Here is a 20460-nt window from a genome sequence, read left to right on the forward strand (position 1 = left end):
AATTCAAAGAAGATCCTTGCTCATATTCATTATAAAGTAAATTGTGTACTCTTCTCGCCATTCATACATTTTTATGTAGTGTCCAAATATATTTTGGAGCCATTATACCTGTGCAGTTGGTCCCATCATTAGTTTGAAATTCCTGCTTTCCGTTTGATTTAAATCCAGACAAGCATTTACAGTAGTAATTTCCAATAGTGTTGGTGCAGTTGGCATGTGGGCCACATATTCCAGTTACATTCACACACTCATTGTCATCTGTGAGGGGTCATATAAACAGATTAATTAAACCAAGAAGCAGCAGTTATATGCATCTGATAAACCAAGTGTTTTACCTGAGTGTTTCAGCAAGACTATTAGAATATTCAAAAGAGAGTAAGTTAAAGAATTAAAAATTCCAATATATTAGGAATAACGATAGGACATTTTAAATGTTAACTTCACAAAGCTTTTTCTGAAAGTGTCTTATGTAATTTGAATACTTGAGAATATGAAGTTTGCAAGGCAGCAGCTAGATTTTGTATTGGAAGACAGGTTAGCAATAAAAACAAGCAAACAAAAAAAAACCTTGATTTCTGAGAGTGATATTGCTTGTTTACAGCTGCTCAATAAACAAGAAGTTAAATTTGCAGCCAACAAAAATAGTCCAAATGGTCAATGTGTCTTAAGAACACACAGTAGTGCTGTTTCGTACCTGAATGCATCATGTTTTTGAATGATTCAGTTAAAGTGAATAATTCAATGACTGATTTATAACATAAAACAAGACTTGTTGCCACTCAATAGTGAAACCGTCTCAGGTTACGACTGTAACCTCTGTTCCCTGAGAACATACTCGGTTACTAACGTAACCTCGGTTCTCTCTAGAAGAGGGAACGAGTACTGCGTTTTTGTAAAAACGCTACGGGAAAAACTATTTTTCACGAAATACTGAAGCAAAAAATTATCCTTAATTTTCATACATGTAAAGCGCGTTGCAGCAGTACTCAGCTATGGCGAGACGGCTTGCTCGCTCATTGGCTGCTCTGTAGCAACTGCATAAGATCGCGCCCTCCTAGCCATTTCCCGCCGAGACGGGTGTGGCTAACCTCTATATAAGGAGCTCGAAAAGGCTGATTCACTTGATTTTCATCGCCGAAGCGAACCAGAGTGAACCGTACGCACGGCAGAGAACGCAGTACTCGTTCCCTCTTCTAGAGAGAACCGAGGTTACGTTAGTAACCGAGTATGTTCTCTTACGAGAGTCCTCGATAAAGACACCGATCACTGGAAGCTAAACCAGGTGTACAGTGCATAATCACCAGATAGACTCACAAAGAGTCTGGGAATAAGGGAGGGGGACCTTAACCCTCTGGGGACCAAGCTGTTTTTGGGGTCCTTGAGATGTTCTGACATGCTCTGACATTTGTGCTTTTTTCAGTTATTTATAAACATGTTAATGGCAAAGGTGTAAATTCACTCTATATAGCACAGACAGGGCTACCATAATATGCGAGCAACGTGTATGTAGATGTTTGTATTTTTAAGAGAATAATGTTTATGCGTGGTTATTGGAAAAAATTTAAATGAAAGTTGCTGAATTAAGACCACAAAACACATATTAAATATGTGTCCACAAGACTTTTGACTAATGGATGTTGTCCCTTTGAGTTCTAGCTTCAAAATTATGTGAAAATAGTCTTGCTTTATCGTTCACAAAAAAAAAATACATTGATTTAAATGGTGTAAAACAGGTTTTGCTTGGAAAGCCAATATGCGAGGGGGAGGAGTAGTTTACACCTTAGATTACAATGTCCCACCCACTCTGCATAATGACTCTGCATAATTAGCCATTCATTCAGGTGTGACACTGACTGAGCCACAATGCAAAGACAAAAGATGTATTTAGAAGAAGACTTATATTGACCATTTAAGATTTCGCTTACATCTATCTTGTAAATATGTTTTGCTATTTTATTAAAAATGTTACAATTACAACAATAATTACAATTTCAACAATATTTCAAGTGTACTCTTTCTTTGTAAAAAAGAAAAAGAAAAAAGATTATAGGCCTACATTTTATCATATGTATTCATTATTTTGAATATAGCAAATATATATATATAATATATATAAATAATATAGTTTTATATATATATATATATATATATATATATATATATATATATATATATATATATATATATAACGTTAGATATGAGCAGAAATTGCTAAACAAAAGCTTAGGCTATTTGATGTGGCAGTATATTCTACAGTAGCCTAAAAACTGTACCCAAATCTAGCCAACAAGTGACTGACTGTAACGTTGTTTTTATGAAATATTAGGGCATATAAATGCTAATTTGCAGTTTAATACGTTGCTTATACAAATACATTTTATTTCAACATATTCCAGTCGATTTTTACTCATCTCAGTAGGCTATAGCAAAGCAGTTTATTCTTTCACACACAGACGCGCGATTCATATTTAGGCTAAACAGTCTTTACAAATATGTACCCTTCATTCATCTCACAGAAAGGCGAGTCATATTATAGAAATGCGATTCATCTTTTTGCGGTTTGCATAGGCCTACACTAACGTTATTCCATAACGTTATTCCACATCAACACTTGAGAAAAGAAAACAGCCTACCTCACTCCTCAGCGGGATCTGCTCCTCATATCAGGAGATATTGCTCCTCATATCAGCACTGTTCTGAGGAAACTTTTCTCCATAAGGTAGGCTATATTATGCCTCACTCGATTGCAACGCGCTTTGTTTACAGCTGATGTGGGCGTTCTCAGAATTTGCGTTTGAATAGCACGCGCTCTCCGGAAGCGGCGGCAGACTGCGGGCGCTGAGCATCAGGAAGTGATTCAGGAGAAGCCGGTGAAGCAGGCGGGCGAACCGGCGAGCTTGGTCGGGCTGGAGCGGGTTCCGGGACCCGCTGCGAGCGGCGCTTCTTACGGCGCGGCAGCGCGGCGGGGAATGCAGGCTCTGAGAAGGATGCCAGGCGAGTCCGCAGAGTCACCATAGGCAAAAGCTCGCAGTGAGCGCAAGCGCTGCATGGTCCTCACCCAAACAGGAGACGCAGATGACATGGCAGTCTCCCTCGGTGAGTGGGGCTCGGCACGAGCCGCATGAAGGCATCTTTAAAAAGACGCAGCTCTTTTAGGGGGTGAGTGTCGCGGGGCGAACACACACACACACACACAAGAACAGTAGAATAATAGAAATGATATGGCGTCGGAAAGCGCAGCAGGTACGGCTGTAGAAGGCGGCGTTGGCCAGCGGCTTCGAGGGCTCGTCCCGCTGAAGTGCTTGCCTCAGACGACGCTTGCTTCCTCGTGATCCAGCGATGTGTGAGCTTCGCTGAAGAGATGAAAATCAAGTGAATCAGCCTTTTCGAGCTCCTTATATAGAGGTTAGCCACACCCGTCTCGGCGGGAAATGGCTAGGAGGGCGCGAAGCGCCCTCATTGGCCTGACGTCACCTCAGGCCTCGCTCGATAGGCTTATGCAGTTGCTGCAGAGCAGCCAATGAGCGAGCAAGCCGTCTCGCCATAGCTGAGTACTGCTGCAACGCGCTTTACATGTATGAAAATTAAGGATAATTTTTTGCTTCAGTATTTCGTGAAAAAGAGTTTTTCCCGTAGCGTTTTTACAAAAACGCAGTACGAGAGGACTCTCGTAAGAGAACAAGGAATTAGACACTGCGTCGTTTGATGCTTTGGGGAACGCCTCTGGCGTGACAGGTGTCTGAAATCGCAATCCTATTGACTGGTGACAGCCCGTTAATCATTAACGTGTGACCTGGAAGTATATACGGGTGCCTTGCAAACATGATAATCCCCTTTTCGTCTGAAGGCACTGTTTGGTAGGCAGGCCCTGAGGCATGGCGAAAAGACGCAGTGTCTCGTTCCCTGTTCTCAGACTGTAACCTGAGATGCACAGCAAACAATACATTTGGGGAATGATATACTCACGCCGCCATGCTAAGGGGAGTGCATGCCAATTGACAGTGACAAGTGTCAGATCCAGCAAAATTCAAATGAAATGCCAGAACCACTCACCCTCAGGTTACACTGGGCTGTCAGTGACAGCATTCCCTACAGTCATTGCCCAAGCTGTACATTCCACAGGAAAACCTCCATAAACATTGTTTAATGAAAGGCCTACCTGAGCCTACTCAAGGGCCTAGGACCACAGCTTCAAATTTAGAATGGGTCCCTTCAAGGGAATGTGGCTAGGGAACCTGAAGGAGCCCCAGCCAATCACTATTCAGGGGAACATACTCACCTGAAATGCCACCAGGAAGACCTGGCATCATATACATAGGACATTTCAGTCTGGACAAATTCCTGTCTGTCCGAAGAATGATCCTCTGGACACTTACCTTTAGATAAGGCACCCAACCCGAGGGACTGCGAAGTTGACAGTAAACCACTCGGCCCGGATCTCAGAGACGGGGTATCCAGGAGAGCATGACTAAGCATAGCGCTTAGCGAGAAGAACAGTCACGGAGTTGTTGTGAAGCCACTCCTTCGTTATTTTAGCTGTGTGCTTAGGGTCATTGTCTTGTTGGATGGTGAACCTTCGGCCCAGTCTGAGGTCCAGAGCACTCTGGAGAAGGTTTTCGTCCAGGATATCCCTGTACTTGGCCACATTCATCTTTCCCTCGATTACAACCAGTCGTCCTGTCCCTGCAGCTGAAAAACACCCCCACAGCATGATGCTGCCACCACCATGCTTCACTGTTGAGACTGTATTGGACAGGTGATGAGCAGTGCCTGGTTTTCTCCACACATACCGCTTAGAATTAAGGCCAAAAAGTTCTATCTTGGTCTCATCAGACCAGAGAATCTTATTTATCACCATCTTGGGCCTCGTTTACACTGCAGGTCTTGATGCCCAATTCTGATTTGTTGCCTAAATCCGATTTTTTTGACTGTCTGTTTACACGTTCTTTAAATTGTGACCCATATCCGATTCATATGTTTACACTTGCCATGGCTAGTAGCCTACTATCTGAAACATATCGCGCATGCTTAAAGGGTTAAATTCTCTTGCACAAATGGACGAACACAAAATATGTTTCATGCTCTGCGATATGCAAAGTTGCCAAACACCACTTTTGAATAAGAAACAATGTCTATAAAACTCGTTATCCACGAATCACAAGCGTATCGGTGAGAACACTCGTTAAAACAACATACACACACCCGAACTTGACTGCACATCACATATTTGAGATTACTGATACTGCTTTCATTCGTAATGCAACGGACCGATCTACGGCACATAAATTAAGGGCTGTTCACTGTTATACAATAAAGAGCCTGCACAGCGACAAGAAATAGAAATTAACACAAAAAAACTGTCTAGAGCCTTTACTTACACAACACTGACAGTGGAGTTGCGCTCAGGAGTAGAGCAGCTATGGACAATTTTCTTTTTCTTTTTTGAGCGGCTGCGGACAAATTCTTTCTATGCACACACAATATTACATCACAATCTGCGCGCATGTTTTAAAAATATAATTGAACATGTAAATAGTCCTAGCACTTTTTAAATTTAAATAGCCCACTTAAAGTGTTTATTACAAATAAATTATTAATTGCTTAAAATGAATAGGCTAAATGTAAATGAACAAAAATTTTCGTTAAATTTACAATCATGTGAAAACACTTCCCGTGCCCCTCTCCACATTCCTCTCCTACAATGACACAACGTTTCGTCGGGCCATCCGTTCCTTTGTAGATGTGCGTCGGGGTTTCTCTCGTCATTAAACCGCGGAGACGTTGCCTAATGCCTCAGAAAATCCGATCTGCCTGTTTACATGACAGTCGCATTGGCACATATCCGATTTATTTCCACATATGAATGAGGCCTGAAACCGATCTGGAAATATCCGAATGCATGCGTTTTTTTCCTGTTTACACTGTCATAGAACACATCCGATCTGTGTCACATGTGAGCAAAAAATCGGAATTGGGTCACATTTCACTGGCAGTGTAAACGGGGCCTTGGAGTCCTTCAGGTGTGCTTTCATGTGTCTTGCACTGAGGAGAGGCTTCCGTAGGGCCACTCTGCCATAAAGCCCCGACTGGTGGATGGCTGCAGTGATGGTTGACTTACTACAACTTTCTCCCATCTCCCTACTGCATCTCTGGAGCTCAGCCACAGTGATCTTTGGGTTCTTCTTTACCTCTCTCACCAAGGCTCTTCTCCCCCGATAGCTCAGTTTGGCCGGACGGCCAGCTCTAGGAAGAGTTCTGGTCGTCCCAAACGTCTTCCATTTAAGGATTATGGAGGCCACTGTGCTCTTAGGAACCTTAAGTGCAGCAGACATTTTTTTGTAACCTTGGCCAGATCTGTGCCTTGCCACAATTCTGTCTCTGAGCTCTTCAGGCAGTTCCTTTGACCTCATGATTCTCATTTGCTCTGACATGCACTGTGAGCTGTAAGGTCTTATATAGACAGGTGTGTGGCTTTCCTAATCAAGTCCAATCAGTATAATCAAACACAGCTGGACTCAAATGAAGGTGTAGAACCATCTCAAGGATGATCAGAAGAAATGGACAGCACCTGAGTTAAATATATGAGTGTCACAGCAAAGGGTCTGAATACTTAGGACCATGTGATATTTCAGTTTTTCTTTTTTAATAAATGTGCAAAAATGTCAACAATTCTGTGTTTTTCTGTCAATGTGGGGTGCTGTGTGTACAATAATGAGAAAAAAAAAGAACTTAAATGATTTTAGCAAATGGCTGCAATATAACAAAGAGTGAAAAATGTATATATATATATATATATATATATTTTTTTTTTGTTATTTATTTATTTTTAACCTACATATATCTATTTCTGTTTACACGTGTATGGGTTTTGTTTTGTTTACTTTGGTGTGTTTTGGTGATTTTGCACTGAACAATTCAGCTGCAGACGACAAAACATAAGACCATTCAGCAGTACAAATCGAAGCTTTAACTACTGCAGTGGATTCCTTGAAACAGTCTGGAATGCCAAAACCTCCTAATTCATGACATGAGTACAGTGAGCCACAACTTCAAAGACATCAGCAATTACAGCAACCACCCCAACAGCCCACATTTGACTTTCAACATCCGAGATTGTTTCCATCATCTGCCATCCCACTATATAAGCCGGACACACAGGTGCAGTCTCAGACACAGTCTCAACCACAACATCAATACAGGTTAAGACCCCAACCACAATTCTCTTAAAGGAGATGTCCTATTCAAAGACAACGACAGTCACGATGCCACGAATGTACAGATAAAAATTTGACCACTTGCAGCCATTGTTTTATATGCGGTGAAGAGGGACCACGGTGGGGATCGATGCTGATCGACCACTGCAGAGGAACAACCAGTGATCATACAGATGGAAGAAATATGAAACTTTATAAACCTTTAAGTGTCTACTTTTATATTATCTAATTCAAAACGAAAACAAATATTCTCTGTACCAACAAGAGGTCCAGTTTCTCAAGCGCGTACTCATTATTTCTAATGTGACCACACCCACCCGTACATAACAATTCAAATGCTAATCGTCCACGTGAAGGAGCGCGAACCTGTAAACGCCTCCCATCACCTCAAAACAAAGAATCAAACTGCATCATTCCTCTACTTTTCATCGAGTTTGGCAGACACGCTGTAAGTTTACCTTGGATTTACCTCAGAAGAAGAACGGGATGTGAAGAAAATAAAGATTTTAAGGTAAGAAATGTATCCTCACTTTAGCATGATATTGTTGCATAAACTTCACATTGTACTAGTTGAACTGTTGCTAGACTAAAATATATGAAATCGATGAAACGTTGAAATATGAAATATAGACAGGTAAGCTACCTTTAAATGCTAAATAAATATACATGTATGACATAAGGATGTTTTTATGCCCTATAAAACACAGCATGGTATAAATGTAGGCTAGTATGAGTGTTTACACTAACATGATGAATATTATAATGTTTAGACCCGTGTTTACTGTTAAATACTATGTTTGTGGATCTGTTAAAACGTAGATGTTTATAATGTGGTAAGAATAATGTTTCATATTGAGGAGCAGCTCGATCGCTTCAGTTAATGGTCTCTTCACGCGCTGTGAGTTTGGGTCACTCGCATTTGAAAAGCAAAATGCGCCAAACATTAGGCTACACATTTTTACTCCAATCTCATTTCATAAAGTCTGAAAACATTTGAAGTAACATATGATGATCCATATATTTTTCTCTAGTGTAGTGTTCCTTTCTAATGATTTAAAGTTATAGGCCGCCTGCATTTCTTCCCCCCAAAAATGTGTTTTCTGTAAAGTTGCATTCTTTGTGCAAGTTACCTCACAGTCCCATCAGATAGGGCCATTAGAGGAGGGTCTTTGTCTTCCTAGGTGTGAAACACATTAATATTCATGATGATTCACACCCTTCTTGCATACAGCTTTCTTACACAAATCATGTCTTACAAAATTTTCAAAGCAATATATTGTTTTATCTGAATGAGTGGGAAGGATGATTTTCACATAGTTTTGTGAAAGTATACAATACATAATACATAGTTCACATGCATAAAAGTCAGTTTCTTAAAAAACTACAAACTTTTACATACATGCTGCTCACATATTATTGTAGCAGAGTTTTTGCGGAATACAGTGTAATCAGACTTTAGCCATGAAAATGTTACAAGTAACAGAAATAAGCACAAATGCACAAAAAAGCACAAAAAAACCCAGAGGGTTAAGAAGAAGGTTCTGAAGCATCTTCATGATGATTGAAAAATGATGAAAAAAATACAAATTACTGGGTAAGGATACTAGAGAGTACAGTGAAACGAGATCTACAATCTACAACCTACATGTTCAAAGGAGAGAGATCCAAATCACAGACAATCTACAGAAGAACTTAAACTTCTCAGTCTCTGAGAACATATAAGAGGAAAGAAACAAAGCAAACAAAAAGAGCAACCTACAGAAAAACAAAAGGATGAAGAATACTTAGCTGCAAAAACAAACAGATTAGGGGTGTGCGATATATATCGTCTGCGATAATATCGTAATTGTAGTTTTAATGATGACATTTATTTGACATTATCGGGTATAACCCTCACACACATCCAGAGAGTGCATGCATTCACTACGTGATGTAGTCTTGTAGATTAGACTAGTGTGGGTGGACATTTAGAGTGCAGGCTTTACCTGCGTGATTTACTCTATATTTATATCATTTAATATAGTTAATAAATATCACAAGAAGAGTGATTTTTTTTTTCTCCAGATATCAGCATGATAGCAAATGTGTTTATCATGTTAAACATATAAAAGTTTAATAAACAAGAAGTTAATATTAAGTGGCTTACATTTTAGACACCATATTGCCTGTTCTTGCTCAGACACACACAGCAGTCAACACTGTAGGGTTTTATGGGACACCAGCCATGCCAGTAAGCAGCTATTTTCAATTCATATTGTCTGTTTACATGTATATGGGTTTTGTTTAGATTACTTTGGTGTGTTTGGGTGAGTTTGCACCAAATAGGAGTGCGTTTCCCGTACAACGACGTAACTCACTGCTTCACTACTAGTACGATGTATCGTTGAAGAAATCAACTAGCTAGTCACGACTGTTTCCCGAAACCATATTGTCGCAAATTGGTCGTTCAACCACGTTGGTTAATGATGTCACGCACCTGTTGGAGTAATAACTTCTTTTAATGAATCTCTTTGATATCGAATTAATACTAGATGTTTTGCTATAAATTACAGACATGGCATCTGAGGACTATTTATAATTTTTCTCAGTTATTTTGCTCTATTTCCAGATTCAATCATAGGCTCGATCTTACGTTCGCACATGCGTACTCTTCAAAAATGACGCTCAAAAACGACGCTTTAAATCTCTTGACAAATTAAAAGACTTAAATGATATTTGTATGTATTCTAAATAAAAGATACAGATTTTATTGAATGTATGCTTTCTTAATTGGCTCAGGATAAATATTTATTGAGTCCACATGTCATGCAAACAAGAAACTATGCTTCCAACCACAGGTCAAGAGCTGTCGTTCCAACCACTCAAGTTTGCGATGCTGTTTGCGAATGTTCGTTAGAACGATGTTTTCGGGAAACAGACTCCTTGAACTATGCTGATAATGGCGGAACTTGCGACCATAGTTGGCTAACGATGCTTTTGGGAAACGCACCCCTGTTCAGCTGCATTTTCCGAATTCTGGGTGGCAGTAGAGAGTAGAGTTACCGTGATGACTGGCACATCCTCAGACAAAGAAAGAAGAATATTTTAAGCAGCTACTAACTCTTGTCTCTCTCTGTCATTTACTACTAAAGGTTAGTTAAATTCATTACATTTCACATCAAACTGTAACTTACATGTGTTAATGTCCAAATAATTAGTTTCAATTGGTAATTTATTTTAAGATGCTTCTGTCGTAAAGAAGTCAATTTACTATTTATTTAAATGTTTTTATGAATCCTGTGATTCAAAGTGTCTTAAACAACCCATTAATTAAGTGTACAAGTTGTGTTTCAGATTTTAGGTTTATATCTCAGAAAATGAGCTTTCAGTAAGATTTTGTTTGGGCGCAGTACCAAACTTTTTCACTAGGTGACAACCAGACTCCATTACTGCCCATATAAGGGCACCTCTATTTCCATATGTGGTTTGAGTGATCTGAACAATTATTTCCAAAATTTTCATACAATTTATGAAGTAGACATCCTATTCAGAAGTAGTATTGGAAGATGGGCAGATTCTGATATGAATTCAACCTCTAAGAAACACATAAAAAAGAACACGTGTGTGCGTTATAGCTCGCTGCCACATCACAAATGGTGAATCTGTTATTTTTTTTTCTTTATATTTAAAACATTTTTAGACCTTTTTAACCCTCTGATGGTCTTTATTTATGTCTACACTCGAGTCCTTTGGGGTCTCTAGAGACCCCAGACAATAACATTTAATTTTGTAACAAGATAATAGTTTTTTTTTTTACAAATGTAATTTTATTCTGTTTGTTAATGTTTTTACTCAACATTTGTGCAGTTTTTGGAGAATTTATGATATTTTTTAAATTTCTATAAATAAATAAATATTTAAATAGCCTTTTTACAAAAAAACAGCATTTGATGTAAAATTCACTTTATAAAAGACCCAGATTTCTAACTTTCATTCATGGGGATAACATGGATGATTTTAAATGGTTTAATGTAACATTTATGCCCATTTTTTGGAAAATGCAGTTTTAAAATAAAAAATAATAATTTTAACCACTATATGGCTATAGAACTCCAGTATATGCTATTTGCTATTAGACTACCTGAAAGATATCTTTTCACAAGTTGGATTCAGTTGGATTCATATCTAAATATTATAAAATAACAATTATAACAAAAATAAAATATTTTTGTCAAAGTTTAGCATTTTTTGTACCAAAAAACCCCCCAGTTTTTCAATAATGTTACATTATGATTAGAATCAAACCTGAACAAAATGTTACAAAGAGAAATGTTGGAGTCTTAAGATTTTATCATTTATTTCAATCATTTATTTTTAATCTAATTCTAGATTCTAGACACACACAATTGTGTGTGTGTGTGTGTGTGTGTGTGTCTGAGAGATAAAGAGAGAGAGAGTGTGTGAGTACACATTGTCGATGTGCCAGTGTCACCACACCACTTTATATTATATATATATATATATATATATATATATATATATATATATATATATATATATATATATATATATATATATATATTATAGCCTTACAAATGTTCCTGTGTGTGTATGCGTGTGTGTGTGTGTGTGTGTGTGTGTGTGTGTGTGTGTGTGTGTGTTTACATTTTCAATGTGTCAGTATCACCAATTTATTTTTGTGGTGGTACTGCATTTTGGATGATTTTATTTGACAAATTATAGCCTTACAAATGTTTGTGTGTGTGTGTGTGTGTGTGTGTGTGTGTGTGTGTGTGTGTGTGTGTGTGTGCGTGTGTGTGTCTGAGTGTGTGTGTGTGTGTGTGTGTGTGTGTGTGTGTGTGTGTGTGTGTGTGTGTGTGTGTGTGTGTGTGTGTGCACATTTTTCAATGTGTCAGTGTCACCAATTTAGTTTTGTGGTGGTACTGCATTTTGGATGATTTTATTTGACAAATTATAGCCTTACAAATGTTCCTGTGTGTGTGTGTGTGTGTGTGTGTGTGTGTGTGTGTGTGTGTGTGTGTGTGTGTGTGTGTGTGTGTGTGTGTGTTTACATTTTCAATGTGTCAGTATCACCAATTTATTTTTGTGGTGGTACTGCATTTTGGATGATTTTATGTGACAAATTATAGCCTTACAAATGTGTGTGTGTGTGTGTCTGTGTGTGTCTGTGTGTGTGTGTGTCTGTGTGTGTGTGTGTGCACATTTTTCAATGTGTCAGTGTCACCAATTTAGTTTTGTGGTGGTACTGCATTTTGGATGATTTTATTTGACAAATTATAGCATTACAAATGTTCGTGTGTGTGTGTGTGTGTGTGTGTGTGCACATTTTTCAATGTGTCAGTGTCACCAATTTATTTTTGTGGTGGTACTGCATTTTGGATGATTTTATTTTACAAATGATAAGAGAACAGTTTTTATAGTCTCAAAAATGTATTCCTCTATATGTGTGTGTGTGTGTGTGTGTGTGTGTGCGCTTGTTGTGAGCAAAATAATTCAGCATTGTGGATGCTTTTTGAATTGGTGGAAGTGTGCCACTTTATTTGTGCCATTTCTGTCGATGTGTTCTGCGTTGTTTCTGATTTTGATGATGAATTTGGTCTATTTTGATTGCGGGGTCTCTCGAGTGTCACAATTTTTGTCACGCTAACATAAAAACAGATATCATTCCACTTTATTTTTTTTTTTGTAGATCTAGAAAGTGTTAAGAGCTGTAGAAGGTTTCATACCATTTGGACAAAGGGAACATTTTTTTTTATTTGAGCAAAAGTCATTTGCGGGTCAAAAAGACCCCGCGGACCATCAGAGGGTTAAAAAAAAATAAAAAAAAATAATGGGTGCTATCTTTTGAACTCTTGGCATGAAAACAAACTGAGGTTTCTACCATTCTTTCATGATTTTTCATGCTCATTACTATTTCAAAATAAAGGTCTGAACACACCTTAGGAGTATGAAAATACTCTTGTTGCAAACTGATAAATTATAGCTCCTCTGTAATTTATTTCTCTGTAATGTAATTTATTTAAAATCAGTCACCAAATATGAAAACTAGAGATTGTAAGCTTTCAAATGATATATAGTTTGTCAATATTAGTTAGGTTTAGTATAGGATAGTTGTTTAAATATGTAATGCCTGTGGGCCCGGTGGGCCGGTGACACTTAAGGGGTGACATCAACTGGATCTTTTAAGCAATCATTAACTATTGTCTCTCTCTCTCAATTACTGCAAAGATTTTAAAATGCTTACTGAATCCCGGACATTTTGAACGATCTCGCCCGCCGGACAAGTCCGGGAAAAGGAGGATGGTTACTTACTCAGCTTTCTCCTACTATTCAGCTTTCTCCACAGAACAAGAGCCTGCTAGCTTAGCTTCCACAGAAAGACGGCTGACTGTGTGTACATTCTGTGAGTGAGATCCCACCCTGTATGGGCGGGCTAAAAACATGCGGAACAATGCCATCTACTGGCTGTAGTCTTTAGCCTCAGGACAGAAAATCCTCCGATGACGCAAAATGACGATTTTTGCGTCATCGGAGGATTTTTTCCAGACAAAAAATACATAAATCTCTTGTCTCAGGGGGATATGAGGGTGGAAAGCACGGTAATTCGAAAATACTACAGGTTTTCTACTAATACAAAGCTTAATGCTAAATCCTGAAGTAACCCTTTAAGTTACACCTTAAGCTGTACCTTATCGTCAATACGTGTTTCCCGAAACGTTCGGAAGGTTGGTCTGGACCACTCTTAGCTTTACCTTATCACTGTTGCAGGTATATACGAATATAATTCTGAAGTTTTGATACACCCAGGCAGTGTTCAATTAGGCTAATTCAAGTGTTTTCATGCAAAGAATAAAATTGTCATTACACTGATTGTTGTTAGATTTTTAATTATATTAGCCTACAATTATTATTAATTTAATTAAAGAGCGCTTTTAAAGGCCAGTGAAAGCATAGGCTACTGTCAGTTAAGTCCTATTCGGACGCTAATATTGTTTCTCATGGGCTCGTCCAGTATTTTACACATTTACAGGGGTAAGTCGGTGATTTTAGTGCCATCCGAATCCATAATATCAGTGTTTTTTTCTCACCCAACCCGCATAAAAATCCCTGGCCAAATTAGTACCTTCTGCTTTTTGACAAACAGGTCGTGTGGTAATTTAATTGCCGTCTGAATCCACATCTCTGAGTTTACAAGAAGAGATTAAAAATCCACTGTTTAAATCCTTTTTGATCACTGCCGAGCACCGTACGTAAGATATACACTTTTATTACTGAAATGCTGGAAAGTATTTACAAGAACAATATTTCATTGCAGCTCTACCTCAGTGAACAAAAATGGGAAAGAGAAGAAAGCACATAAAAACTTGAAATGGTTATTATGGCAGCAATATATGATGCAATTTAAAAATATGTAGGCTAGGCTATTATAGGCTATTATAGTTTGGATTATTTTTTATAATATCCCATGAGTCCTAATAAATGCAATTTCAACTATTTCTGAAGTCCTTCTTTTATAAAGAACACCGCTTTCTCACATAAACAGCCCCTGCACGAGAGAATAATTGATTCTCGATCCATCGATATCGACCAATTCAGCACCATCGCCATGGACAGCACCGGGTAACGTCACACGTAAGAAGGTATATCTTAAGCAGCTTCCTAAGGTATGGTTCGGGGAACACGCCTAGAAATGGTATACCTTCAGTTAAGTTATACCTTAAGAGTCTTCGTAGCGCGGTAAGAGACAACGTTATCGGGAAACCCAGCCCAGAGTATTATCCAAGAAAATGTGCAAAAAGAATGGAATGAAAAGTGCAAGAGAATGGTCAACACTGTAATTATAAATGTTATTACTGAAATTAAGCTGTAATTACATGCAGGATTTTTTTTTTTAGTACAATGTACAATGTAAACATGGACATACACAATAAGTGCATTGTATAAAAATTCTTAATTTAAATGTTAGTATATAGTCGTTAAAGACACCTAATATAAAGTGGGACCCACATGTTTTACTCATACAGTACAGTCTGACTACAGTCTTTTCTGTTTGAACTTGTTGCTTTGTTGGTCTTACACTAATAAGTTTATCAGTTTGCTTTAATGTAATAAAATAAATTGCAAACCCTGGCAATTGTCGCGTCCATTACCAGTGAACCCATGTTTGCACTGGCATTGATTTTTGGAATCAATAGACTTGCAGGTGGCATTCTCGTGACAGGACTGGCAAATGTCATCAAATCTGCATGGATCCAGCACACTTGTAAACCAAGCTATAAAAAAATAAAAATAAAAAAAAAGATATATATCAATAGAAATATATAATAGAAATACAATTATTTTCAAAGATGGATGCACATGAATTACAGCCCTTCATGAGTATGTTTGAGACATGTTATTTGTCACATGGTTAATACAATTTAGCATAAAATGGCCTGTTACACAAATGCTTGCTTTCCCTACCTGTGGTTTTGTACCTTGGTTTCAAACACCAAGTCTGATACTTTCTTAAATTAGAAAATTAGAAAAAATTTTTTTTTTAAAGAAATCTGTCATCTAGATCACAAAAATATCTTTACCACCATGTTTCTGCAATAGCTGTTGTGTAACCAATTGAACAACAAATAAACACAATAAAATCACACTGACATTAGCTTAAGGAATACCTGTATAATGAATATTTTTATTGAAAGATTGAACGATTGTGTTCTCAGTACAAGGGTAAATTTCATAAGTGTCAAAAAAAAAAAAAAAAAAACACATTGGGCATGTTGTCACATTAATGCTGACATTTGTGTGTGTGTGTTCATAATTGTTTTATTGTTTAAATTTAGCTGAAAAGCAAATAAATACCCTATAATACATTTAATACATAAATATGTATAGTTTGTACTTTATTTCATTTTATTAAAACTTGTCAATAAACAGCAGGTCCCCATTTTGACAAATTACGCAACATGCCGTCATGCTCCACTACAGGCGTCAACATATGATCAATATACTGTATATTTTTATATACAGAAAGCTATAGCATGTATATAGGTATGTAGCAACAGAAACTTACTGTCAAAAATAAATATATCTTGAAAAAATAGTATTAACTTGAGTAAAAAGTGAAAGAATTACTGACGAATATTATATATGTATAATTATTAGAAAAATAGATCATAGGATCTGATCAAAGTGACTTACCAGCGAAAAGCAAGAGTTTCATTGGAGAACTGTGGAAAAACTTCATTTCAGAGGTGAGGCTGGAATGTCTTTAAGCAGTGAATATCTGTGTGACGCACAATACTTCCTTATGTCAGCTTCCTGTTTCTCTAATCCTGACCCTTCCTGTCCGGCAACTCACAAAAATATAGAGGGACAAGACAGCTCATCCTCACGCACACAACACTATTGTACACAATTATACAAACAATTCACTGATGATTCAAGCATATCTGAAGTCTAAATGTTTTGAAAATGCTTTGGCATAATCTCCAATGAGTTTGTACAAAACCTGAAGATTCATATGTCACCCAGTATGATTTGAGAATGTTCTAATCTGTGTACTTCAATGAAAGCAAGTTTATCAAAGTGGTCAGTGTCACACATTTGCTTATGTGATTGTCATTGAAGTGCTATTGCTTGTGATTTGGTTACAAAATAGCTCACATTTCTTGCAGCCAAAAACTTTACACTTTATACAAATTTCTATCAACAGAGTCTAGGTATCAGAGTTGGGTGGAGGTATATTTTTAACCACAGACCTCTTTGTTGTAGACGTCTGCAAGAAATGTGTGTTTGAAGATAAGAAACAAAACCACTGAGGACTGGCTGAACCACAACACCCACTAGATTACTTCACTAGCCAGCTGAAGCTGAAGACAAACTTTGACCTTTGTTTCAGGATTGCTTAATACTGTCCCTTTATTTATTGGACACTAGATGTCAGCGGTCTCAAAAAGTATTGTTGACACTTAAACAGTCGGAATATTATTGCATTAGATAACAAAATGTCAAACCAAGCGGCATCTGCAAACAAATGACTAAAGATTTTCTCTCACTATATGCATCACGTTAGAGCAATTGGCTTGTTTTTTTTTTTTTTTTTTTTTTTTTTTACCAACTGGCCTGGATGTCCCCCCCCCGTCCCAGATTTTTAAGTTCTGACAGCTGAGTTCTTTGAAGTGCCTGCCACTTATTAAAATAGATAGATAGAATAAATAAAGATGACTGTAACATGAACACAGATCCATTACAGTGTTCTCAGTCTGATTGTAACTTTTATCCTAGTGTGACCCTTGACAGCATAACAGAGGGTGCGGCTTTTCCTTCTGCCTTCAAACAATAAGACGGGACCTTCTGCCCCCACACTTCCGCTCTGTACTGGGATGGTGTTTACTGTAAGCACTGAATAAGTTGTCACGCAATTTATCTTGACTGCCCTCTTGTGGCTAATAATGAATAAGCCAACACACTTTGTTAAAACTGGTTAAAACCTGTAGTTCAAGAATTTGCTCTTTCTTAAAAAACAAACAAAAAACATGACACAACCTATAGGCATACTCACAAAAGATAGACATTCATAAAATAAATAAATAAATAAATAAATAAATAAATAAATAAAACACTTTTACAAATAAATGCTGTTCTTTCTATTCATCCAAAAATCCTAAACAAATATGTAATGGTTTCCTCAAAAATATTAAGCAGCACAACTTTGTCAACTACATTGATAATAATACTCTATATTTCTTGAGATCCAAATCAGTATTTCAGAATGATTTCTGAATGATTGTGTGACACTAAAGGCTGCAGCAATGGCATATATATTTATATATATATATATATAAATAAAAGTAGAAAACTATTATTATTATTATTGTTATTATTATAAAATTGTAATAATATTTCACAATATTACAGTCTTACTGTATTTTGATCAAATCAATGTAGCCTATTGGTATTGCACTGTATGTATGGACACCCTGAGTTAAGTCAAATGTCCAAACTTTTTTCAAAACAAAAACAAGTTTTCCCCTTTAAACTAAAATTATCACCATATATATAAACATATTTTTGCAACTGGGTTACAAGTGAACAATTAGGCCACGCTGGCATACAATCAGGCAAGAATTGAAGGTAGAAACTGGTTGTCAAGACACTTTTTGAGGGTGGAGCAATTTGTGACATTTTTATTCAGGCAGGCTGTCACAGCTGACAAAACAATGATTTGTCATTTTTGCATGTTGCCTTTAGTGTTTTCCCTTATCCCAAAACTGGACTTCAAATATTAAAATAGGAAAATACATCACAAAATATGTTTGTTACATGTTTAACATAAAAAAAAAGAAGAAGAAGAAAGAGTAAAATAAACAAACCATTTCAATGTTTTGTCCTTTATGGCAGTGTCGTTTGGTAAGTCAGTATTCATGGCTGTCTTCTATCTTGCCTTCACAAATAAAGCTGCATCTAGATACTTTTAACTTTGGCACTTGAGCCTACATTATACAATCACGGTGAAACAGTCTGCTGGCGCTGTAGTGAAGTCTGGACCCATCTTTGAAGATAAAATAGATGGTTGTGAAACTCTAAACAAATTAAAATGTATATTGCGATTTTCTCTGGGACTGAAGTTTCAAGATGAGTAAGCACTCAAAGACCAGTCCTTATAAAGCACTGCCCCTCCTGCCTCAAAAGCTCATAAATATATTTGTCTTGCCGGTCTTTGCCTGAGATTCACCACAGTTGACTGAACTAATCCATATTCCCTACAGTTTAAGGGCAGTATTTCCATTTTGAGAACCACTTTTCTTGCGAATTTGCACATGCCTCATGGGCAGCAAGTATGGACAAATGCATCATTTGCTCTCCTGTGACGTGTAGCTCATTTTAAACCTGAAAGCAAGGAGCGAGGAAGACACTTTTTGAGCCCACAAGAGGATGTGTTCCACTTGCCAATGTGCCCATACGTATGAGACAGACAGCAAATTCTGATGAAAAGATAGGCGAATTGTTGGAGAGCAAAGGAATTGTTTTTGATGAATTTTAAAGCTCTGTTCTGTATTTGGGGTTGAGAGTTCCTTCGAGTAAAACAGGGACTAATTATTTGACTTTGCTTTGAGTTATCAGTTACTGATATAAATTCCCAATAATATTAATGCATTATTTTTATATATATTATACAAATCAAGCGTGGCGTTAGTTCTGGCAGGTCACGTCAGTCAAGTTTGTATCAGCTGACTCTCAGATGATCCCCGTCTACCTACAGGAATAAGACGTCTATCACAGCATCCCTATATATAAGGACCATTTGGTACTATCAACAGCTTTCTTTTGCGTTGCTCCGGACCTAATTAAATGACAAATTTGGCAGGCAAAACCACATCATATAACTAGAAATTTGTGCAATCTGTAATTTAGCGAGAGGAATTCGTTGCCCACATGGATTTCACCTCAATTTCAAGTATGTGAACTTGAACACATAAATTTGCTGCATTGATCATAAGCTGCTTGATTTGGAACTGACCCGAGTTAGCATTGTTTCTGGCAATGATGCATTATTGACATGGACTCGCTGAAGTTATACTAATGTGACTGCCTCAAGAACAAAGTTTAGATGAGATTTGCGCTCCACGCATGAAGAAGGATATCATGCATCCACATCACAGCTGGCTATATTTCACTCATCCATTTATCTCTGAATGTCTTCGCATAGCTAAGCCAAGTTACCTTTTATGCTCATTGCTTAAAAGCTATCAGGTTATTGGCAACGTGCTTTGTTGCTTAAGGCTATCCAGGTATCAGTAACAATAACGTTGTTATTGGTACCATACCTGTTGCTCAAGGCAATTGTTATCGGACCATACTTGTTACTTTAGGGTTTCTAGTATTATTGCCAACATACTGTACTAAGCTTATCTGGGTATCAGCTTCATGCTTGTTCCATAAGCTAATAGTGTATTAGTAAATTACGTTTTTTTTCTGGTTATATTGTAAAACTCTTATTGCTCAGGGTTGTCTGTTTGTCATTGTAATCCTACTTATTGCATAGTCTTACCTGGTTATCATTATCAACATGCTGTGCTTTAGATTAGTGTAACAGAGTTTAAGATGTAGGGAAAGAAGAGGACAGGGTCGGCTTACAGAGTCAGTGGGTGTTTTATTGAAACTCAAAGAAAAACAAACAAACAATCACGCCCACGGCGCTGAGGTATAAAACTCGGTCCAGTACATTCGGTACAGTCTGATGTACCGAATG

At 37.5% G+C, this 20460-nt stretch overlaps 1 protein-coding gene across 1 annotated transcript in view; it reads right to left on the reverse strand.

Annotated features, from left to right (window-relative positions):
• The window catches only part of adgrl4 (adhesion G protein-coupled receptor L4), a 34052-nt gene extending 17510 nt beyond the window's left edge, over positions 1–16542 (reverse strand). Inside the window, exons 1-3 of the mRNA XM_084395577.1 lie at positions 16407–16542; positions 15341–15487; positions 109–258 (exon numbers count right to left, since the gene is read on the reverse strand). Of these exons, the coding sequence (XP_084251703.1) occupies positions 109–258; positions 15341–15487; positions 16407–16452 (343 nt within the window). The 5' untranslated portion in view covers positions 16453–16542. The remainder of the gene's footprint in view (positions 1–108; positions 259–15340; positions 15488–16406) is intronic.
• Between the last annotated feature and the right edge of the window lie 3918 nt (positions 16543–20460).

The sequence above is a fragment of the Rutilus rutilus genome (genome assembly GCF_951802725.1).
Source record: "Rutilus rutilus genome assembly, chromosome: 22".
NCBI classification, from domain to species: domain Eukaryota; kingdom Metazoa; phylum Chordata; class Actinopteri; order Cypriniformes; family Leuciscidae; genus Rutilus; species Rutilus rutilus.